The sequence below is a fragment of the Odocoileus virginianus genome, chromosome X, assembly GCF_023699985.2.
Source record: "Odocoileus virginianus isolate 20LAN1187 ecotype Illinois chromosome X, Ovbor_1.2, whole genome shotgun sequence".
Classification (NCBI taxonomy): domain Eukaryota; kingdom Metazoa; phylum Chordata; class Mammalia; order Artiodactyla; family Cervidae; genus Odocoileus; species Odocoileus virginianus.
This window is the reverse complement of record NC_069708.1, coordinates 28,864,210-28,889,360: the sequence shown is the minus strand read 5'-3', so window position 1 is coordinate 28,889,360 and position 25,151 is coordinate 28,864,210. Positions and strand designations below refer to the sequence as shown.

General features: G+C 34.4%; 1 protein-coding gene across 5 annotated transcripts in view; it reads right to left on the bottom strand.

Moving 5' to 3' along the window:
• The window catches only part of CHIC1 (cysteine rich hydrophobic domain 1), a 43,205-nt gene that overhangs the window by 6,586 nt on the left and 11,468 nt on the right, over positions 1 to 25,151 (bottom strand). The window contains exons 2-7 of one of the 5 annotated variants that reach the window (XM_070461957.1): positions 23,627 to 23,681; positions 17,819 to 17,974; positions 13,483 to 13,515; positions 1,284 to 1,340; positions 983 to 1,042; positions 825 to 873 (exon numbers count right to left, since the gene is read on the bottom strand). In XM_070461957.1, the coding sequence (XP_070318058.1) occupies positions 847 to 873; positions 983 to 1,042; positions 1,284 to 1,340; positions 13,483 to 13,515; positions 17,819 to 17,974; positions 23,627 to 23,681 (388 nt within the window). In that variant the 3' untranslated portion in view covers positions 825 to 846. The remainder of the gene's footprint in view (positions 1 to 824; positions 874 to 982; positions 1,043 to 1,283; positions 1,341 to 13,482; positions 13,516 to 17,818; positions 17,975 to 23,626; positions 23,682 to 25,151) is intronic. The other 4 variants (XM_070461956.1, XM_070461958.1, XM_020889407.2 and 1 more) reach the window with 4 other exon arrangements.

Here is a 25,151-nt window from a genome sequence, read left to right as displayed (position 1 = left end):
GGAACGGATTAAATGGAAAGGATACAAATTTTATTAGAATTAGAATCTCTAACAAAAATTTATTAGGATTAGGAAAAAATACCTTCACTTATATCACATTTATATAGTTTTCAATTAAAATAGCTGATATTGGTTGAGTATTACTATCTTTCAGAAGCTGTTTTTTTTAAAAAATAGTGTTCAAATGGATTGATTAAAACATTTTAATTTAAAAAAGGTTTGGAAATAAAAACAATATATTTATAAAGCTACATAAAGTTACAATAGTTTATACAAGGTTTTACCTACAGAGAATTTTAGATTTGTGGTCATTTGCACATTATCCTCAAAACTATTCAAAGTGGAGAAAGATACATAATAATCCTTACTTATGAAATAGAAATGAAATGTTTATTATTAAATATATATCACGTCAGCAACTTAAAGTCTGGATAAATTTCATATTCTTTTGAATGTTAATGATACTCAATTTGTCACATTGGCTATACGTGACTTTATGCGTTGCGACTAAGATCGCAGATCTTTCAGTTTAAAAAAATTAGAATCTATAGTTTCTTCACTGAAAGCTATTAATAAATATCAGCTAAGAAAAAAAAAAGCCAGGAATATGAACTCAGAAGTCAATTCCTATTTTATGTAAGTTTTGACAAGATTACATTTAGAAATATTTGTTCATCTGTGCCCATCCACATGTGTTATGGTTTGCACCTGTGTTAAAAGACGATTAAGGTTTTTACCATGTTTTCATCTGAGCATACTAGGTAAAGTTTTTCTAAGATCTAAAAAATTGTCAGCTTTCAAGATATTTTATGTTGGCTACAAACCTAAAAATGTGGAAGGAAACCTCTATGTTCCAAATGACAAAAGTTCAAGCTGAGAAGAAAAAAGGTAGAAAGAAGATGTGACAAATGATAAATACAGTAAAATGTAACATTCAGGATGGAATCCAAAAATATGCAATTAAAGATAACTGCATACTTACATACTCCATCATATTGCTAGTTTCACATTTCCTTTTAGTCAACTTCCAGTGCAAAGCAAGCTAAGAAGGTAAAGTTTTTTAAGAATTTTATCAACAATTTATACTAATTATTACCTACACATTTGAATAAACCACTGAACAACAATTGAGGAATAAGATACTTTTAAAAATACTTTGCAAAGAATAAATATTAAAAAATGAGTATTTTCTAATCCATGCTTTTGTGGCCTGAAAATTTTCCATTTTTTCAATTTATTAATGTAAATATGAATGGAATACTTATTTGCTTAAACTTTCTTACCTTGTGATACAATCTGTTATTCTCCCATTCTAACAACTTCTGAATTGATCTTCTGGTCTATGAGAAAGAATCAAGACTTTGTTACAAGATGAAGAGCTTTGTAAACTATGTGTATTCTGCTTACTTGTAAGATCCCATTATTTTCTCCTCTTGCTTTTTCTTTTCAAAACAAAATATGTACAAACTACTCTGTGTTGTGAGTCCATTAACTGGACTATATAAAAACATTACCAGTACTGCTAGTAGTTCATTTATGAACCTAAATCTAAACTTTTGTATATCTTTTCACAAGGTTAGTTTTTTAATATACATATAATTTGCTAAGCTAATCTGATTACTCATCAGATGTTTTCCTATCAGAGTTCTTAGCACAATACCTGACAAATAGTAGTCAAGGCCTACAAGTTGAGTAAAACAAACCAACATATATCAGAATTTCCACTGAAAAGAAGTACAAAATCAGGAAGCTGAAAAATTTGTATTTAGAGGAAAAAATAAAAACAAGAGAAGCAGCACTGTCATAAACAGGAGGACAGAGGCTGAGTTTCTCATTTGGAGTGCATGTATTTTGTAAGGAATAAGAAAAGTTTGCAAAATGTTCCAAAATATTAAAATGAAAGACTGTTAGGCATTTTTGATTTTTAACTGAACTTGGGTCTCCTGCATTGCAGGTAGATTCTTTACTATCTGAGCCATCAAGGAATCACAATAAATGGAGAGAGACTAAATATTTTCCTCTTAAGATTAGGAACAAGACAAGGATGTCTCCTCCCGCTAGTTTTATCCAACAGCATATAGACACTACAGCCAGGGCAATTAGACAAAAATAATAAAGGCATCCAAATTGTAAAAGGAAACATGAAACCATCTTCATTTGCAGAGGACATGATCTTGTAAAGAGAAAACCCTAAGGAATCTAAAACACTATTTGAACTAATAAATAAGAATTCTGGCCCCCATGATCTTCACTTTCTGGAGTTACACCTGTGACTGTTACACTACATTGCAAAAGGGACACTGCAATTGTAATTAAAGTTATTAATCATTTGGCTTTAAAATAGGGAGATTATTCTGGATTATTTTGGCAGACCCAATGTAATTCCACGAGCCCATAAAAACAGAGAATTTTTTCCAGCTGATGGAAGAATAGCCAGAGGGGTCTGAAACACAAGAAGTACTTGAACTATCATTGCTGGCTTTAAGATGGAAAGGTCACATAGAAAGTCTAAGGAGGTTGAATTTTGTCAAAGGCTTTTTCTGCATCTATTGAGATAATCATGTGGTTTTTATCTTTCAATTTGTTAATGTGGTGTATTACATTGATTGACTTGCGGATATTAAAGAATCCTTGCATTCCTGGGATAAAGCCCACTTGGTCATGATGTATGATTTTTTTAATATGTTGTTGGATTCTGTTTGCTAGAATTTTGTTAAGGAGGAAATGATTTCTGAAATATGAAAGAGCTTGGGAGTAAACTCTTTCCCAGAATCTCCAGAAAGGAATGCAGCTTTGCCAGCACCTTGATTTTGGCCTTGTAAGATTCTAATAAAAAAAATATGAAAGTGAAGTTGCTCAGTTGTGTCCGACTCTTTGTGAATAAGAGAACCCAAATAAGCCACACTGTACCTAGACTTCTGACTGTGAATTAATAAAATAGTGTTAAGTCATTAAGTTTGTAGAAATTTGTTATGCTAGACAGAAAAGTAATACAATGTTCTTACATATAAAAATCAATTTTATTTCTATATGCTATCAATGAACAATCCTAAAAAGAAAGTAAAAGATTAATTCCATTCACAATAGATTTTTCTTTTTATATGTTAATCCCATCCTCCTAATTTATCCCTATTCACAACAGATTTAAGTATAAAATATTTAGGAATAAATTTAACACAAGAAGTATAAGATGTGTAAGGTGAAAACTAAAATACATTGCTAAAGGGAATTACCTGGTGGTACAGGGAGCCTGGGTTGGATCCCTGGTTGGGAAACTAAGATCCTGTAAGCTGCACAGTGTGCCCAAATAAAAACTCCAAAGAACAAAAAACACTGCTAAAATAAATTTCAAAACAGGTAAATAAATGGAAAATATCCCATATATATATTCATGAGTTTTAAGACTCACATAATAGCATTTACAACATACAGATAGCCAAAAGAAAACAGGACCCATATTTTACACTATGTACAAAATTAACTCAAAATGGATCAAAGACCAAGTCATAAGAAATGAAACATTAAAACAACTAGAAGAAAACACAGGAGTACATCTTTTAAATCTTGAGTTAGGCAAAGCCCTCTTAAAATATGATATAAAAGGTACAAGCAAGATTATTTTAAAAGATAAATTTGACTTAATCAAATTAAAAGTTTTTATGTGTCAAATATAACATCAAGATAGTAAGAGCCCACCCAGAATGTTAATGTGAGGACCTTAGAGAAACCTCTTCCCTGGAGAGACAACTATTAAGCTTATCAATATTACCAAGTACAATCATTCAAATGTTCTAGAGATTGATCAAAGGGTTTACAACAGATTGAGTAGTTATTCAACAAAATCTATGGAAAATAAGTAATAACAGTGGGAAACCTTGGTACTGGAGCTAGAAACTATATTTATATCTGCCTTGTGGAAGAACGGCTTCAGTGTAAGGCAGTTTCCACATCTCCCAGATACCTGGAGTAGAACAGTTCTTCTGGTTAGTTTGGGCAGACAGTGAAAATAGGTAGATCCCATTTTCCATAGTTCTGTGCAATAAAAGGCCTAAATCAAGTGGGTGATGTCAGGAGAGCAGCACCTATTTCCCTACCCGTAGCTTCTGAAAAATAGGCAGGATAGTTGGTAAAGAATGCAGTCCCTCTTTCTGGTACACATCTATGTTGTAGGCAAGCTGTTACAGTTGCTCTGACAACTGAGTGGCAGTTACTATCTTCCCAGTGTCCTATGGCAGACATATTCTGGGTAGATATGAGAGATGGGGAATATTAGCAGACCCCACTCTCCCTGACTTTAGGTTAAGAAAAACTCCACAACTAATATCATACTAAATGGTGAAGATTGAACGCTTCTCCTCTAAGGCAGAAAAAAGACAATGATTGTCACTTCTATTCAACAGACTACTGAAAATTCTAGACAGAAATTAAGCAAGAAAAGAAATAAAAGGCATCCAAATCAAAGAGGAAGAAATAAAATTATCTCTCTTTGAAGGTGACATTATATCATGCGTAGAAAACCTTAAAGAAACCACAAAAAACCCTGTTAGAGCTAGCTAACAAATTCAGGAACATTTCAGAATATGAAATCAACCTGAAAAATTCAGATGCATTTCTATATAACAGCAATAAACAATTCAAAAAAGGAATTAAGAAAACATAACATTTCCAATAGTATCAAAAGAAGAAAATACTTAATAAATTTAAGCAAGGAGGCAAAAGACTTGCACACATAAAATTATAAAATGATACTAAAAGAAATTAAAGACTTAAATGTAAATAATCCCATGTTCATAAATTTGAAGACTTAATATTGTTAAGATGACAATATTATTCAAAATGATCACAGATTCAATGCAATCCTTATTAGAATCCCAGTGACTTTTTACATAGAAATAGAAAAATTCATCTTAAAATTCACATGGAACCCCAGAAGACTCTTACTAGCCAAAAAATCTTGAAAATGAGAAACAAATATAAAGGACTCACATTTCCTGATTTTAAAACTTATTACAAAGCAATAATAACCAAAAGAATATAGCACTGGCATAAAGATAGACATATAGACCAATGGAATAGAACAGAGAGCCTAGAAATAAACAGTCAACAGATTTCTGACAAGAGTGACAACTGTTCAATGGGGAAAAAGGACTTTTAAATAAATGCTGCAAAAACCAGATATCCATATGCGTATGAATTAAGTTGAATTTTAAATTTATGCCATATGCAAAAATTAACTCAAAATGGATCAAAGAATTAGGAATGACAATCACAAAAGTCTTAGAAGAAAACATAGGAGACAATCTTCACGACACTGAATTTTGCAATTATTTCTTAGATATGACACTGAAGCATAGGCCAAAAGGATGGCAGAAAATATCTGCAAATCACATATCTGATAGGGAAAAATAATAACAAGATATATATATATATATATATATATATATCTCACAACTCAACAACAAATAACTAAACAAGCTAGTTACAAAATGGGCAAAGTGCCTAATATACAAATGGTCAATAAGCAAATGTAAAATTGCTCAACACTACTAGTCATTAGGGAAATACAAATAAAAACCACAATGAGATATCACTTCACACTCATTATGGTGGCTATTATCAATAAAATGGAAAATAGTGAATGTTGGTGAAGATCTGGAGAAACTGGAAACCTTGTGCACAATTTACCAGAGTAGAAACGCAGAAGAGGAAAACTCTGTGAGAATTAGGACTAGGATAGCAATTTTTGTTATTGCTGTTTGTTTGATATCAATACCTGAACTTTAATTGACAAATTGTTGGAAGCTCAGTGGGGACAAGTTTGAGAGTTCAAAATTCCAAAGGGGTACAGTCTTGATGGAGACTCCCACACTTCTATGACTTTATTACCAGGAGACCTATCAGGTTCTCACAGTAATTGCAGAAAAATCCCCTCATCCTTCAAGCAGGAAGAAGGGAAGAACAGTTAGTCACATTTAAATATGCCCAGAACATTCTGTTCTTAGCAAAGCCTGCTCTCCAGAGAAACTATTGTACCAGAGCCTAATCTACTGGGATATTACTAGAGCCTAACCAATCTTGGAGAAGGCAATACACAACTCTAGCATCCTCTAGCTTTCCTGTCCCACCTAAAGAGGAAAACAAAACAACAAAAAATCTGAGAACACTTCTGTAGGGTACAGCCCAGGAGCACAGGCTCAATAAAAAAATTAAGCCTAGACATAATACTATAGAACATGGCCAGTCCCCCAACACTTTTTTAGTCGTTAAGTTGTGTCCTACTCTTTGAAACCCCATGAACTGTAGCCCGCCAGGCTCCACTGTCCATCAGATTTCCCAGGCAGAAATACTGAAGTGGTTGCCATTTCCTTGTACTTGGGATCTTCCCAACCCAGGGATTGAACCTGCATCTTCTGCATTGGCAGATGGGTTATTTACCACTGAGCCACCAGGGAAGCCTCCTTCCCCAGCACCTTACCACTACATCAATAAGGCTTCTGTATTATAATACAAGGAATACAATTAAAGGAACTGTGCATCTCAGATGATATCTAAGAAGTCTGTAGGGAAATCCAAGGAAAATAGGCCAGACAAAAACAAGGACACCAAGAAACGTTTAGCCTTCGATTTATAATAGCTATGTGCATGTGTGCTCATGTGTGTCGAACTCTTTGCAACCTCACAGACTGTATCTCTTCAGGCTCCAGTGTTCACAGAATTTTCCAGGTGAGAATAGTGGAGTGTACTGCCATTTCCTACTCTAGGGGATCTTTCCGACCCAGGGATCAAACTCATGTCTCCTGCATTGGCAGGCAAATTCTTTATCATTGCACCACCTGGGAAGCCCTCTAACAGCTACAGTAAACAGTAAACACAGTCAAACAAAAAAATAAAATCTCACTTTAAAGGCCTATTTATCTCAGTTCCTTTTACCTAGGACATCATGTATAGCTTTCAAACAAAAATCAGAAGTCATACTTAAAGAAGTTTGAAAAGACAGAGCAAGCATTAGAATCAGGCTCAGAAATGGCAGTGATGTTGAAATGATCAGACTGGGAATATAAATCAACTATGAAAAATATACTACATGCTCTAATGAAAAAAGTGGATAACATGAAAGAATAGATGGATAATGTTAGAAGAGAAATGAAAACTATAAGAAAAAAATCAAAAGGAAATGGCAGAGAGCCAAAATATCATAACAGAAATGAAGAATGCCTTTGATGGGCTCATCAATGATTGGTAATGGCTGAAGAAACCACCAATGAAGATTGAAGGCATATCAGTAGAAACTTACAAAATTAGAAGAAAAAGAAAAGAAAAAAGAAACACAACACAGAATATCCAAGAACTATGGGACAATTACAAAAGGAGCAATAGACCCATAATAGAAACTCTACTTCTGTGCCACCAGGGAAGCCCTACATAATAGAAATATCAGAAGGTAAAGAGAGAAAAGAGGAGACAAAATAGTTAAAGCAATAATGACAATAAAATTTCCCCAAATTAAAGAAAGGCATCAAACTCATAGATAAAAAAAGCTCAGAATACAAAGCTGGATGGTGGTGGTGGTTTAGTTGCTAAGTTGTGTCCTGACTCTTGTGACCCCATGGACTGTAGCTTGCCAGGTTCCTTTGTCCATAGGATTTTCCAGGCGAGAATACTGGAGTGGGTTGCCATTTCCTTCTCCAACAAAGCTAGATACATACTCCAAAATCTATACCTAATAATCTCATATTCAAACTACAGAAAGTTAAGGGAAAATGTTCAAAGATGCCAGGGGAGAAAATACCTTACATATAAAGAAGCAAAGATAAGAGTCATATTAGACACCTCCTTAGAAACTATGCAAGCAAAGAAAAAAGTGGAATGAAATGTTTAACGTTTTAAAATAAAATACTACCAACCTAGAATTCCATCTGTGTCCAGCAAAACCGTCCTTCAAAGATCAAAGAAAAATAAAGACTAAGACAAAAAATTAAGGGCCTCTGTTACGACTAGACCCTCCTTGCAAAAAATGTTAAAATAAGTTATTTAGAAAGAAGTAAAATGCTACAAGTAAGAAATCTGGATCCACATAAAGAGTGTTAGAGAAGAAACAAATGGATGCAAAATAAAATCTTTTATTTCTTCTATTCTCAACTGATCTAATAGCAGTTTGTTAATAACAATAATGTATTCCAAGATTATAGCTTATGGATAAATAAAGTGAATGACAGCAATGTTATAAGGGATGCGAGGGAGGAACTGGGAATATTCTGTATAAGGTAATTGTTTTACCTGGGAAGTGGTACTGTGTTATTTGAAAGGAGACCTGGATTGGTTTTATATGTATATATACTGCAAACTCTCTTTAGTGAGCAACCACTAAAAAGATTAAAAAGTAGGATTAGGGATATAGTAAGGGAAGATCAATAATACTGTCATACAAAAATAATTAAACAGAAGGCAAAGAGACTGAAAGATAAAAATATGAACAAAGAACAAGAGTAATGAATAGAAAACAGTAACAAACATGGTAAATGTTAGTCAAATTATAACAATAATCACTTTAAATAACAAAAGTCTAAATATATCCATTCAAAAACAGAGACTGTCAGAAGGGATCAAGAAACAAAACAACTAAGAGCTGTTTACAAGACAACCACTTTAAATATGAAGACATACAGAGACTATAAGTAAAAAGATGGAGAAAGATATACCATAGTAATACTAATCAAAGGAAAGCTAGAGTCACTTTAGTAATTTTAAACAAAGCAGACTTCAGAGTAAGGAAAATATTCAGACATAGAGATATTACAAAATGATAAAGGGTCAACTTTCTAAGACATAACAATTCTTAACTGAATTTAACTCAGAAGACCATTATATCTACTACTGTGGGCAAGAGTCCCTTAGAACAAATGGAGTAGCCATCATAGTCAACAAAAGAGCCTGAAATGCAGTACATGGATGCAATCTCAAAAACAACAGAGTATCTCTGTTCATTTCCAAGGCAAACCATTCAATATCACAGTAATCCAAGCCTATGCCCCGACCAATAATGCTGAAGAAGCTGAAGGACCTTCTAGAGCTAACACCCAAAAAAGATGGCCTTTTCATTATAGGGGGCTGGAATGCAAAAGTAGGAAGTCAAGAAACACCTGGAGAAACAGGCAAATTTGGCCTTGGAGTACAGAATGAAGCAGGGCAAAGGCTAATAGAGTTTTGCCAAGAGAACACACTGGTCATAGCAAACACCCTCTTCCAACAACACAAGAGAAGACTCTATGCATGGACATCACCAGATGGCCAACACCGAAATCAGATTGATTATATTCTTTGCAGCCAAAGATGAAGAAGCTCTACACACTCAGCAAAAACAAGACTGGACGATGACTGTGGCTCAGATCATTAATTCCTTATTGCCAAATTCACACTTAAATTTAAGAAAGTAGGGAAAACCACTAGAGCATTCAGGTATGACCTAAATCAAATCCCTAACGATTATACAAGTGGAAGCGAGAAATAGATTTAAGGGACTAGGTCTGATAGACAGAGTGGCTGACGAACTATGGACAGAGGTTCATGACATTGTACAGGAGACAGGGAGCAAGACCATCCCCAGGAAAAAGAAATACAAAAAAGCAAAATGGCTATCAGCAGAAGCCTTACAAATAGAAGTGAAAGGCAAAGGAGAAAAGGAAAGATATTCCCATTTGAATGCAGAGTTCCAAAGAATAGCAAGGAGAGATAAGAGAGCCTTCCTCAGTGATCAATGCAAAGAAATAGAGGAAAGCAACAGAATGGGGAAGACTAGAGATCTCTTCAAGAAAATTAGAGATACCAAGGGAACATTTCATGCAAAGATGGGCTCGATAAAGAACAGAAATGGTATAGACCTAACAGAAGCAGAAGATATTAAGAAGAGGTGGCAAGAATACACAGAAGAACAATACAAAAAAGATCTTCACGACCCTGTGATCACTCGCCTAGAGCCAGACATCCTGAAATGTGAAGTCAAGTGGGCCTTAGGAAGCTTCACTATGAACAAGCTAGTGGAGGTAATGGAATTCCAGTTGAACTATTTCAAATCCTAAAAGATGATTCTGGTAAAGTGCTGCACTCAATATGCCATCAAATTTGGAAAACTCAGCAGTGGCCACAGGACTGGAAAAGGTCAGTTTTCATTCCAAGCCCAAAGAAAGGCAATGTCAAAGAATGCTGAAACTACCACACAATTGCACTCATCTCAAACTCTAGTAAAGTAATGCTCAAAATTCTCCAAGCCAGGCTTCAGCAATACATGAACCAAGAACTTCCAGATGTTCAAGCTGGTTTTAGAAAAGGCAGAGGAACCAGAGATCAAATTGCCATATCTGCTGGATCACTGAAAAAGCAAGAGTGTTCCAGAAAAACATATATTTCTGCTTTATTGACTATGCCAAAGCCTTTGACTATGTGGACCACAATAAGCTGTGGGAAATTCTGGAAGAGATGGGTATATCAGACCACCTGACCTGCCTCTTGAGAAATCAGTACGCAGGTCAGGAAGCAACAGTTAGAACTGGACATGGAACAACAGACTGGTTCCAAATAGGAAAAGGAGTACATCAAGGCTGTATATTGTCACCCTGCTTATTTAACTTATATTCGGAGTACATCATGAGAAATGCTGGGCTGGATGAAATACAAGCTGGAATCAAGATTGCCGGGAGAAATATCAATAACCTCCGATATGCAGATGACACCACCCTTATGGCAGAAAGTGAAGAAGAACTAAAGAGCCTCTTGATGAAAATGAAAGAGGAGGGTGAAAAAGTTGGCTTAAAGCTCAACATTCAGAAAACTAAAATCATGGCATCTGATCCCATCACTTCATGGCAAATAGATGGGGAAACAGTGGAAACAGTGGCAGACTTTATTTTTTGGGGCTCCAAAATCACTGCAGATGGTGACTGTAGCCACGGAGTTAAAAGACGCTTACTCCTTGGAAGAAAAGTTATGATCAACCTAGACAGCATATTAAAAAGTAGAGACATTATTTTGCCAACAAAGGTCTGTCTATTCAAGGCTATGGTTTTTCCAGTAGTCATGTATGGATGTGAGAGTTGGACTATAGAGAAAGTTGAATGCCAAAGAATTGATGCTTTTGAACTGTGGTGTTGGAGAACACTCTTGAGAGTCCCTTGGACTGCAAGGAGATCCAACCAGCCCATCCTAAAGGAAATCAGTCCTGAATATTCATTGGAAGGACTGATGTTGAAGCTGAAACTCCAATACTTTGGCCACCTGATGTGAAGTACTGACTCATTTGAAAAGACCCTGATGCTGGGAAAGATTGAAGGCAAGAGGAGAAGGGGACGACAGAGGATGAGATGGTCAGATGACATCACTGACTCAAAGGGCATGAGTTTGAGCAAACTCTGGGAGTTGGTGATGGACAGGGAGTCCTGGTTGCTGCAGTCTATGAGGTTGTAAAGAGTCGGACATGACTGAGTGACTGAAGTGATACCTAACAAAAGACCATCAAACTACGTGAGGCAAAAACTGATAGAACTGCAAGGAGAAACAGAGGAGTCCCCTATTATAGCTGGCAACTTCAATAGCCCTCTATCAGAAACAGATCAAGTAGGCATAAAGTTGGTAAGGACAGAGGTGAACTCAAGAGCACTACTGATCTACTGGATATATTTGACATCTACAGACTACTTCATCTAACAACAGCAAGTGATATAGATTATTCTCAAGCTGAGGTGGAACTTAGACAGACCACATTGTGGGTCATAAAACACATCTTTAGAGATTTCAAAAGCACAGAAATCATACAATATGTGCTCTCAGATCACAATAGAAAAATAGTGGAAAATCCACAAACACTTGGAGATTAAACAGCACACTTCTAAGTAATACATGGCTAAGAAGAAATCTCAAGAGACATTTTAAAATATTTTGAACTAAATATAAGTGAAAACAAAACTTATCAAAATTTGTGGGATGCAGTAAAAGCAGTAGCACTGAATGTATATATTAGGAAAGAAGAAATACCTTGAATCAACCCTATATGCTTGCACCTTAGGTGAAAAAATAGCAAACTAAAGCAAGAAGAAAAGAAACAAAAATTAGAGTAAAAGTCAACAAATAAATAAGTGGCTCTTTGAAAGAGGAGTAAAATTAATATGTGTCTAGGCAGGTTAACTACAAAAAAAAAAGAAAGGAGACAAAAATGTTACAAAGTTTCAGAAACAAAATACGGGTTATCACTACTGAAGCCATGGACATTAGAAGGAAAATATAGGAACATTATTAACAAATCTATGCCTATGAGTCTGATAAGCTAGACGAAAAGGGCTGATTATGTGAAAGACACTGTCTACTAAAGCCCATGTAAGGAGAAATAGAAAATCTTGATAGGCTTATGTCTATTAAAGAAACGGAGTCAATAATTAATAACCTCCCCAAATAGAAAACATCATGCCCAGATGGGTTCAAACATTTAAGGGAGAAATACCAATGCTCTACTGTTGCAGCCTGGCAGAGCAGAGACCAGACTCGAGGGTGTGGCAAACTGCACCCTTGTGATTTGTCCTGGTAAGCATGCTGAACAGACATTCTTGGGGTGGGACCTGCTCAGTTCCACTTCAGTGCCTACCCCTGCATCCATCTCCATGGAAACAAAACAAGATATTCCTGATCAACAGCAGAGCCTGTGCTAATCAAACTCCCCAGTATAGCTAATGAGCTCATGTGACTTCTGCCAATAAAAGTGCAGGCTGAAAGGAACCATTTTGTCTTCCTGCCATGGAGAGCAGGAGGGCCCCCTGACTCCTTGCTTGCCAAATTATATGTGTCTATCTTTTCATTACGCGCTCAACCCCGTTTCAGGACTTTCTCACCTGTTGTGCTGGATGTGGCACTCTACAATCTCTTCCATAAAACAGAAGCAGAAAGAATATTTCCTAATTCATTCTGTGAGGCCAGTATTACAGAACTAGACAAAGGTACTATATGAAAAGAAAACTGCAGACCCAATATTTCTCATGAACATAGATGCAAAAACCTGTACAAAACATTAGCAAAGAAATACAATATACACTACAGTAAGTGGGTTTATCTCACATATGCAAATCTCATTCATCATTCAAAGATCAATTAATATGTAAGCCATCCTATCAACAGATTAAAAAAGAAAAATCACATAATCACATCAACAGAGGCAGAAAAAATATTTGACAAAATACAGCACTCATTTACGATGAAAATTCTTGGCAAACTAGGAAGAGAGGAACTTCTTCAAGTTGATAAAGAACATCTTACCAAAAAACCTACAGTTAATATCATACTTGATGGTATGAAACTCAAAGCTTTCCTACTAAGATCAGGAACAAGGCAAGGATATTCCTTCTTACCACTGCTTTTCAATATCATTCTAGAAGCCCTAGGTAATGCAATAAGATAAGAAAAAAGGTATACATATTGAGAAAGAAGGAATAAAAATTATCTTACTTCATAGATGACATGATTGTCTATGTAGAAAACCTGAAAAATCAATAAAACTCCTTGAATTAATATGCAATTATAGAAAGGATGCAGGATACAAGATTAACATACCAAAGTATATTGGTATACATGATGGGTACATATCATTATACATCGTCAAAACCCATGGAATGTACAACATTCTTCGAAGAGTGAACTCTTATGTAAACTATGGACTTTAGTTAGTAATAATAATGTGTCAATACTGGCTCATCAGTTTTAACAATCGTACTTCAATAGAGCAAGATGTTAATAACAGGGAAAATTGGGGGTTGAGTGAGAGCTGAACTCAATATGTCAGCAAATTTGGAAAACTCAGCAGTGGCCACAGGACTAGAAAAGGTCAGTTTTCATTCCAATCCCAAAGAACGGGAATCCCAAAGAATGCTCAAACTACCGCACAATTGCAATATGACTAGTGTCCTTATAAAAAGAGATTAGGACACAGACATGTATAGAGGGAACCAGGTGAAGGCACATGAAGACCTAGGGAGAAAAACATCCATTTATAAGCCAAGGAGAGAAGATTCAGGGAAAAAAAAAAAAAAAAGCATCAGCCTTCCGAAAACCTTGACTTCAGACTTAGAGCCTCTGGAACTGTGAGAAAATGCATTTCTGTTGTTTAAACCACCTAGTCTGTGGTACTTTATTAAGGCAGCCCTGGCAAACTAATACATTATCATTAATGACTCTAAATGCAAACAGATTAAACTCTCAATTAAAAGGGAGAGATCTGCAGCATGGATATAAAAATATGATCCATGAGTCTATAGGAAACTCAGTTTAGATTCAAGACACAAGTAGGTTGAAAGTGAGAGGACAGATAAAGACTTTCCACTGTAAATAGTAACCAAAAAAAAGGGGGGGGGCTGGGGTAGATAGTATTGGGCAAAATAGATTTCAACTAAAAGAAAGTTACAAGAGAAAAAGATGCTCACTATATGTCTTAATATACTCAGGCTACTATGACAAAAGACCATATTCTAGGTGGATTAAACAATAGCTCTAAAGTATGGGAAGTCTTAGATCAGAGTATCAGCATGGTTGGTTGAGTTCTTATGGGAGCACTCTTCCTGGCTTATGGACAACTTCTTTTTTGCTGTATCCTCACACAGTAGAGAGACAGCAGCTCTCTGATCTTTTCTTATAATGGCATTAATACACCATGAGGACCCCATGATCACGACTTTATCTAAATCTAATTACCTTCCAAGGGCCAAAATACCAACCACCTCTAAATACCATCAGATTAAAGGGGAAGGCTGCAACATATGACTTTTGAGGGAACAAAATTCCAAAACAATATATAGTGATGAAAATAAAATCTTTCAAGAGGAAATGATAATTATAAACATATATATAACTATCAACAGATCTGCAAAATACATGAAGCAAAAACTGACAGAACTGAAGCGAGAAACAGACAATTCTACAATAGTAGCTAGGACTTCAATACCCCACTTTCCATAATGGATAGAACAAGTATGCAGAAGATCAATAATGAAAGGCAGGACTTGAACAACACTGTGAAACAATTAGATCTAACAGGCATATATAGATCCTTCCACCCCACAACAATACAATTTTCTTCTTGAGTGTACATGGAGTATTCTCCAGGATAGGCTATACGTTATGCCACTAGATAAGCCTCAATAATTTAAAAAGATTAAAATCATACAAAGTATCTTTTCTAATAACAATGGAATTAAATTAGAAATCATAAGGAAAACAACATTATTGGTTCATGTTGTAAGTCCCTTCCCTCTGAACATCCCTCTCAATTTAGCAAATATTATAGCAAAAACAAAGGTAAATGTTAAAAGTAATTTCAAATTTAAGGATGGCAGTATGCTTCGGCCTGAAAATTGATGTAATATCACTGTGGTAAATATAAGAATGGTTAAGTGAAAAACCTTCATTTCATATATCATGTAGCCATAGAATCCTATCAGAGCCAAGAGAGACTAGGAGCAGCTCAGGGCATTCTGGTTTGTATTTCTTTTCTTTCAACTAATTTGCTAGAAAAATGACCATGATGTATACTGGCAAAAAAAAAATTCACAAGGCAGACTGTTTACATAGTTCTTTCTTGGAAATATTTTACAATCATTCATTTATACAGCAATGACCTTTGACACAGGGCAGATTAATCATATTATTTCCATTTTATTTTGTGGATAAACACAGACATGACTTTCATGAAGCTAGATTCCTCATTAGAAAGGCTAGAGCCACTCTTAAATTGTTGCATTTTATTTTTTATTTCTCCATGTAGACAAAAAAAGCAGTGAGGTACCTTAAATCTCTTCATCATCACAACCACCTTAAAGTAAGTAATACTATCTGGATTTTATAGGTGAAGAAGTTGAGGCTCCAGAAAGGACAGTGTCTTGTACAAAGCTACTAGAACATGCTTGGTGCTTCATTGTCTAGTGTGTTAACAAGTTAGTATGTACAACATCGAGGGTCATAATGATAAAGTGTACAGAGCGAGGCAGATAATGTAAATGCTGGGTAGTTCTGTGGTGAATCAGAGACCACATGTCCTATTTAAAGGAAGCAGCCACCACTCAGCAAGGGCCAATTGCTGAAATGTAGACATGTGGGTCCCATATTGCCAGATTTTTAGATTTTTACAAGAGACACTGGCTATTTCAAATTTTATTTTAATATTCTAATTTTTAAATGCTAGCAATTGATTTAAATGTTTAAAGAATAGAGTGGGCTGGATTTAGCCCACAGGACAACAGTCTGCATATCTGTACTTAATAGACTTTTAAAAATTGACAGATCAGTGATAAGAATATACTGATACCTTAATTTCAATATGAATACTTAATTAACCATAGTGGGGGTAGGGAGAAATCATAGCATTAGTGTTAATGTCAAATCAGTAGTGCTCATAATAAAATCACATGACTGAATAAACTGCTTCTATTTCAGGCCTTGTGGTAGTGTTAATAAACAGGCAACTATGTAAACAGGTCATCAGAAAAAAAGATCCTGGATAATATTAAAATCAAAAAATCTGTTCTTAAAGTAACTGAATTTGGCTGTACCTGTGTGATGAAAAAAAAAATCCCATAATTGATTTAACTTATAGAAAGCCATTTGAGAACACTGTTCATGCTTTGACAAACAATAAACTAAGCTCTATTTAAAATAAAGCTCTGACTTACTGGGAGTGACCAAAGGATTAATAAAATGTCCAATTTTCCATTCAAAAAATGATAGGGGTGGCAGTATTTTATTTTTTGAAGCAGACATTAAGAAGGGCAGGAGAAAGATGGAGAGGAAAATATAATGAGTACTTGGTGGGAATCTTTCTGGTTTTTATGAAACAACTGTACCATTAATTATACCCCATCCAGGTGCTGTGAATTTGAATATGGCTATTATTTAGAAGTTTAAGTGAATCATCCATGTTGTACAAGGAAAAGAACTGGAGGTAAATGAATTAATTTTCCTCATTGACTTGAATTAAAAAGTTTAAAGATATCCTCCCAGTGGGGAAAATATCATTCTGAAGATCAAAATAAAATTTTAAAGAAAATGAGATTAAGATAGTAGTCTTAAATCTATGACACAACGAGTAATGTCATGCCAGAACGTTGTTTCAACATGTTCAAAACTAACGAAGTTTTCCCCCACCAACTTTGTAGATTACTTACACTTCTGCAGATCAACAAAAAACTCTCCCATACACTTGTAACTTGGAAATACTTTAAATCATAACTTCAGGTTTTGTAAAAAGAATAAGTAGCCAAGTTACATTTACTTAAGTACTCTACTTGCTGCTGCTGCTGCTAAGTCACTTCAGTCATGTCCGACTCTGTGCGACCCCATAGACGGCAGCCCACCAGACTCCGCTGTCCCTGGGATTCTCCAGGCAAGAACACTGGAGTGGGTTGCCATTTCCTTCTCCAATGCGTGAAAGTGAAAAGTGAAAGTGAAGTCACTCAGTCGTGTCTGGCTCCTAGCGACCCCATGGACTGCAGCCTACCAGGTTTCTCCGTCCATGGGATTTTCCAGTCAAGAGTACTGGAGTGGGTTGCCATTGCCTTCTCCGGCAAGTACTCCACTTACTTTGTACTAATTTAAAATAATGACTGGAACACATATTAAGTAATAAAATGTTGATAAAGGTTGAACAAATGGCTTAATATCACTGGCCCTGAGTTTCTTTATATCTAGAATGAGGACAGCATTGCTAGGAGAATTAAACCCTGTAAAGTACTTGGCACACAGCAAGTGTTCAATAAATGTTAACTCATTATTATTACACAATAAAACGGTTACTCACTCTTTTGTTGAGACAAATAACGGGCCACAGGCTGCAACCCAATGTGCAACAGCAGCAGAGACAACCACAGAGCAACCATTTCACATTGACTGGGAGAGCCTTTTTCAAACATGCATTCACACGGCCAATGCTGGTCTTAAATTCTTCTGGGGCCACCTACAACAAGGGCACAATCTTTAACACTTTGAGGGCAGCTTTCTACTATTTATCTCTAAACCTAAATAAAATGTTTGTCTTATTACAAACACTTTAAGGAATTACACATATTTATTTCCTATCTTTCCCTATAAATAGGTATTACATGCTCTTGGATGACATTAGAAAGCAAAACAATATAATTTCATGTTTACAGAACTTATTCTGATGTTTGAAGACAATCTTCTGAAATTACCAATAATAAAATGACAACAGTAAAATTCGTAGTAAAGGATACCGTCACACAGTTTTCTTACCAGTTATTCTCATTATTAAGGCAATATTATTTATAGTCTCCAGTCACTCTGACTAAAGGTTGAATAAGACTAGAAGCATAATATAACAATAAAACCTAAATACTACTAGAGGAAATAGAATTAAATTTAGACCTCGGCAATATTCCTGGATTACTTTTAAAAAGGCAACTCTCAAATCTTTTCTCCCTGGTAAATTTGCAACATAACAACTTAAACACTTGCCATTGTTTGTAGGCAAAAGGTACATTAACAAAAGACAGTGAGAAATGATGACATTCAAAAAACACTCAGTATTAGCATAAAATGGATTCAAACTGCTGTAAATTTTTAGAAGTTGAGAGATCCTTAAATACACAAATTTAATATTTTTAATTACTACCTCCATTCCTGGAAGTGGATGCTTATGGTTCTCTGTAAACAACGACAAAGTCAGTTCAAAGGCACGATCATGACAAGCATAATTAGATTTATACCCAAAATTCTGCTTGAAGGTTATACAATTCAAAGGTATACTAAAAATACTCTGCTTTCAGTGAAATCACATTTCTAAATCACAAAAATGATTCCTTCATTTAGAAAACTGTCACACTGTAAAATCTATAAGAAAAAATTCCACCATCTGGCTATGCAGGCAAAAATTACAAAATTGTTAGAAAAAATAAGTTGCTGTAAAATAAAAAACCCATTAGCATGTTTGGCATCAAAAATATAGAGCTCCACAACTCTTCTAAGTAAAAACTGTTCTACAGGAATCAAATTATTACATTTTTGTCTTTTAATAATAATAGCAAGTCTTAGACTCAGTATTACAATACATATTGATTAATGGACGTTAGAAAGATACATGACCACAGAATTCAGTACCATCATGATTAAAACATTAAGTAATTATATTAGCTTTATTAGAATTGTTCATGCTACCTAATAATGTTACTTGCTTAACCTGTAAATTTTCCTTTTTTCCTAATATGTTAACAAGTTGTGAAATTGTAAGGCTCAAAATTGTATTTACAAAAGGAAAATAAATTTACTTCATTCTCCAATATGACCTAAAGACAATCGCCGAGTAAAAAGAATTCCAAATAAATAACTAAATTTCTAGAGTAAATATGAAAATAAATTCAAGGAACTACGGCTGACAACTGGAAACAGAAAACACCAACAGGCTAAGCACATTAAGACAATAAATCAAGATCTAGATTCTAGTTTCTTATTAGTTATAAAAAATTCTAGGTAAGTTCATTTAATTTTTGTGAGCTTTAGTCTCCCATCTGTAAAATGAGAAAAATAATTTTTCTATTATATACCTCATGGGGAATGGAAATTATACCTTAGAAAGAACCTCCTGACTAGAATGCTTTGAAAAAGGAAGTCAGTGAATCATATCTCTAATTAGATTTGGAGAAAAAAAGCAAGACTTTTTTTTTGCATGGAGTACCAACTGAAGGTTTGGATCACATAACTTAACAGTGTTAAACTCCACAGGTTTCCTACACATTCTATTCTACACAAAAGGATAATCTGCTACATTTTGAATGCAAATTTAATGGTTTTCAATTCTTTAGAGAAAAAATGTTCTTTTTTAAAATCTAGGTACTAAGCTGCTATCTTCATTTACCTCTTAAACAATGATATTCAGCTTCTTTTTTCCTAGTGAACCTGTGAGCAACCAAATGGAAGTTAAAGGAAAATGTATTTATATATTTAGCTCTAATCTGTAATATAACATTATCAATTTTCTTTAAATTGTGTATCTAGAAACACTAAGACATCTTTAAAATATGGCAAATTTTGATATATTCATTAAATCTGTCTATTTACAAATTTAAGTACCTATAATTAGAATTTAAATTTTGTTTAAAAAGTAAAATTTCTATATATAACTTGTATTTAAAAGTGTGTGAACACAGATGAAAAAAAGTAAAGAATGAGGCTAAAAGCCAGAAAAGAATCAATCCAGAAAGTAAAACTTGATTTTTGTTTAAAACACTGTGAATGAAATAAATTGCATGCCAAGGTATGTAAAATTTATTATAAGATTTATCTTTCATTACATGCTTCTGGAAATGAATTAATAAAACCATTTTTAAAATGTGACAAGTTTCCTTCTTCCCCACCAATATTTTCCACATTTAATACATAATATTCATAGCTTGTACTCTTTCACTATGGACAAATTAAAACATTCAAGTTTCTAAAAATGACAATTCAAATTTTTTAAAGTCATAACAGAAACATACTGAAAATAAAACTTTTACTAGAATTTCACACAATAAACTAAAATCTGCATTTTGACTTTAAAAGGAAGCCAGAATTGTCTTTGAAAAAAAAATCTGTATTTGAATAACAGTAAAAGTCATAAAACAGAAATAAAGGCATAGGAAATGAGAACTGGTTAACTCCCAATTTTAAACAATGTGAAAGAAATGTTTAGTTAACTGTGTGGAATCAGAGTTAATAACATTTTACTCATTTACTTCCATATAATTTGAGTATCACTAGTAATGAAGGTTAGATGGAAGCCTTTTACTTTGTAGCTGAATGGCAGGTTGTAAAGAAACATTTAATTCCTCTTGACTTTCTTAGAAAAAAGAAAGTCACATCATGAAAGTCGGGGAAAGGGTCATAATATTTTATAACAGGATGCAAGAGACTTTGCAAACAGAAGAAAATCTAAGCAAAACCCAGCAGGACTGATTTGCCTCCTTCAGTCATGGGGAACACAACCCCATCAATCACTTGTCATACTGGATCACAATAGTAATTTTATGTTTTACAATTCCCAACACTGCACGCTAATTTCCTTGTAACACCATTTAACTGTTTCAAGCTGAGGGCCAGAAGCTTTTATTTCTTTTCTGAAATTCTGTGGTTCTTTCATTTTCTGGTCACCAAAATTTGTATATATACATCTGTTCCATACATCCTATCATGACAGGACTTATCTTTAGTGAAAGATGGAAACAATCTTTGCTTAATTTAATGTAAAAGATTATCTTTTTATTTATATTAAAAAACTGACACATAAGAAGCACAAAATTAATACTAAGCCATAGAGCTTAACAAAATGGCTTTTGAGATTTTTGGAATTCACCCTGCAATTTTGCTTACTTTAGGCATAAAAGCTATTTAAGAATTCCATTCATGCTAGAATACTGGTTTTATAAAATGCAGATTTAATTTTCTATTTTAGCTATGCATTTATTCATTGTGAAATATATTTACACTGTTGCTCAGTCTGGAATTCAAACTTTTTTTTCTTTAGCTTTTTTCTGAAACATGTAAATTATTTTTTCTGCTTCTTCTTCATAGTTATCAGAGATGCATTTTGACAATCCAAAATAACCTTTACACCTGAAATAGTGCCTACTGGAGAAAAATAATCTCATGAAAGAGAAAATAAAGAGAAAACAAAGCCACCATATGACTTTTCAAAATCAGACTTTCAGAATTCCTTTAGTGTTTTCCATCATCAAACACTAAACTAGGATCACTGTATCATTTATGCCTCATTCAACATATGAGAAATTTTGTGCATTTAAATAATGTACACTAGAATAAATATCCAGTCATTATGTGTTACAAAAATGGTCACCTGAAAAGAATGGATGTCTTTAAGAACAGCTCATATCCAGCTTAATATTCTTGCTGCTGCTGCTTAGTTGTCTGAGTCTGTGCGACCCTATGGACTTTAGCTTGCTAGGCTCCTCTGTCCATGGGATTTGCTAGGCAAGAGTACTACAGTGGGTTGCCATGCCCTCCTCCAGGGTATCTTCCAGACCCAGGGATTGAATCCAGGTCTCGCACATTGCAGGCAGATTCTTTATCGATGAGCCACCAGGGAAGTCCAACATTCCTACTTCCCTAGTTTAAAGAACTGTACTATTCTTTGTGCTGGTGGAATTTCAGTTTTTAAAAGACTTGGAAAGATGAAGAAATATTCTGAAGATTCCTTGAGCACATAAAACTGGCCAATTTCAAAGATGGAAAGATGGATAAGTCTTATACCTGGAAGCTCTATTCTCTGACTTTTTTGATTATTCAGTTTTTAGAATTACTTGGAATTGTAATTCAAACTCTAACTAAACCAATAGTAAAACTGGATGCAACTGCCCAGACAACATATTTGACAGCAATAAGGGAAATATAAAGAACAAGTTTTCCATTGGAGATATCTTTATTCACATTGTCTTTAATTTTAATATTGAATTTGCCATCCTTCTACAAACAAATTATTATTCAAGAGATTTTTTTCCCATAGCTATTTTTCCTTGGAAAAAATTTATCTAAAACAAATCTAAATCTGAACTGCTGCTTAAATTGGTGAATTATTCTATATGATCAGGACAGGAAGGGAGAACATACTAGAAAATGAGGCCAAAATCTCAAACCAAAGGGCTCTTTGTAACCTAAAAAGATAAATGGCCACATATTTTCTAATGTTCACTTAGCCAGGGACTATCACTACTTGTTTATTACTGTATGGAATGATTTGACATTATACATCAGGAGAGAGAACAAATTATTGGTGGGTCTGAGAACAAACAATTACCCAGAAGAACAAGGTTAAAGTAGCAAAAGCAATTAAAATGGAAAGATGGTGAGTAGAAAAAACTGGAAAAACAATCAGGGTGAAACTAGGATATACTCATGAAGAATTATCAGTAACAATCACAAACTTACACTGTGAAACTAATAAGTACCTGGCAATACACTAGGCATTTTATATATTCTCTTTTGTCTTATCAGAGCCTTTTCCTTTGGGCTTAGAAGTTAGCATTACTGTTATAAGAGGATTTTCCAAACACTTTTGAACCCTAGAAGGTCTCTGAAGATTGAACCTCAATGCTAGAAGATACTACTGAGTGTACAGGAACCAGGAAACAAAAAGGTAGTAACAATTTATCACAGTGAGTCTAATTATAGAAACTCAACTGTCTAAAAGGCAGAAAATTTTGATTTTTTTAATGTACTGGTATAACAAATCATATCTCAGGATACTTTAAAATTCAGAGTGATACAAAGTTGAACAATAATTTTGTTAACTCTAAAATCATTGGAAATTACTGACCTAAATTAAAACAATTATAGCTACCAGTGCTGAGAAAAAAAGGCAAAACTGGAAAAACTGAATAGATAAGTAAATGATAGCTGGCATTATTGGACAATGAACAAAATAACTGGTCATAGGCTAGTCACAGAGACAGTTTTTAGTCACTAATGATACAGCCTAAAATTATCCTGGCCTCTTACTATTAGACTTCATTATAGTGTATCAAAGCACCTGTCATAACACTAATTCAGCCAAAAACCAATAATTTTAGAATTGAAAAGTTCAATGCAAACTCTCACTTACCTTCCCTGTTAGAACTGAGGGAAATTCAGTATCAAACTTGTTGCTCAAGCCAAACCTTAAAAACAAAGAACAAAATACATTCTACCCAACGTATTTAACTCTTTTCCTTAAAAAAGTTACAAAGCCATGCATTTTTCCTTTGATTTTGTGACCTAAAAGCATGTCCTAAAAATAATTTGATGTTTATAGAAAATAAGTGTTTGACTATTAATCCAAATTAAAAGTAAAAGGAACTTAAGGAGCCAAAGTTAATGTAGGATTCCAATGAGAGCCATGATATGAGATTAAAAAATAATACAGAAACACTGATATAGAGCTGGAAATATAATTTTTGATTGAAATATTTCTGTTAAAATCCATTTTAGTTGATAACTGTTAGAACTGATAGGTTGTATGTGGGAGTGGATTGTACTATTTTTTTTTCTACTTCTGTGGATATATAAAAATTTTCCTAATAAAAATTGATGTAACTTTTGGAACTGTAGAGCTATTCAGATACTCAAAGGTTGATCATTATGAATGGCTTTTATGTACATGCAACCAATTTTAAGAAAACAGATACCAGCCTCAAGAGCTCTGACTTTCTTCAACTACACTCACTGAAATCTGTACTATGTCAAGGCCTTCCTTCACCTCCTTGTTGATTTCAGTAGGAACAACAAAAGTCATTTCCTGCATGTTAGATGATATATCAGAGTGACTACAATTTATGTTAGTATAAGCAAAAGGAAAAAAACATTCAACAGTTAATAAGAACTCATTGTGAGGTAGACAGTAACAGTTACCAGTAACTATCTATTTACCATGAGTTAGACACTGTTATAGGTAAATATATTACCTCTAAACTTTACAACCCTGCAAAAAAGGTATTGTTATCTCTATTTTACAGAGAAGGAATCTGACAGAAAATTTTTATTTCAAAAATGAATTAATTAAATGATGCCCAAAGTCATAGTAAGAGATTGTGTTTATCTATTTTTTTGTATTCTCTTGTGCTTAGTCACTCGGTTGTGTCTAACTCTTTGAGACCCTGTGGACTGTAGCCCACCAGGCTCCTCTGTTCATGGGGATTCTCCAGGCAAGAATACTGGAGTGGGTTGCCATGCCCTCCTCCAGGGTATCTTCCCAACCTAGGTATGGAACCCAGGTCTCCCATATTGCAGGCAGATTCTTGACCCTCTGAGCCACCAGGGAAGCAAGGACAACCAAATTCAAATGCTAACCCTTAAGTTCTTTCTGTCCTATATTAAGCTCCTGGAGAACAAAAACTATGACTTACTTACTTTGCTATCTTCCATTATGCTTAGCAGCACAATGGAATCTAAGTACTTAATAAAAGTTTGTTGAACAATGAGCTACTCTGTGTACTGTTTGATTCTACTGATGTATGGCATTTCGGTCTTAGGGTCATTTTATAGACATCTTAAGAATCCAATGTCCCATTAAAACTCTGTGAGAATATCATAGTCTCCTTGCATTATTTATGCTAATAGCTCCTTTACAAGGACCCAAGCTAGTTTTAAAC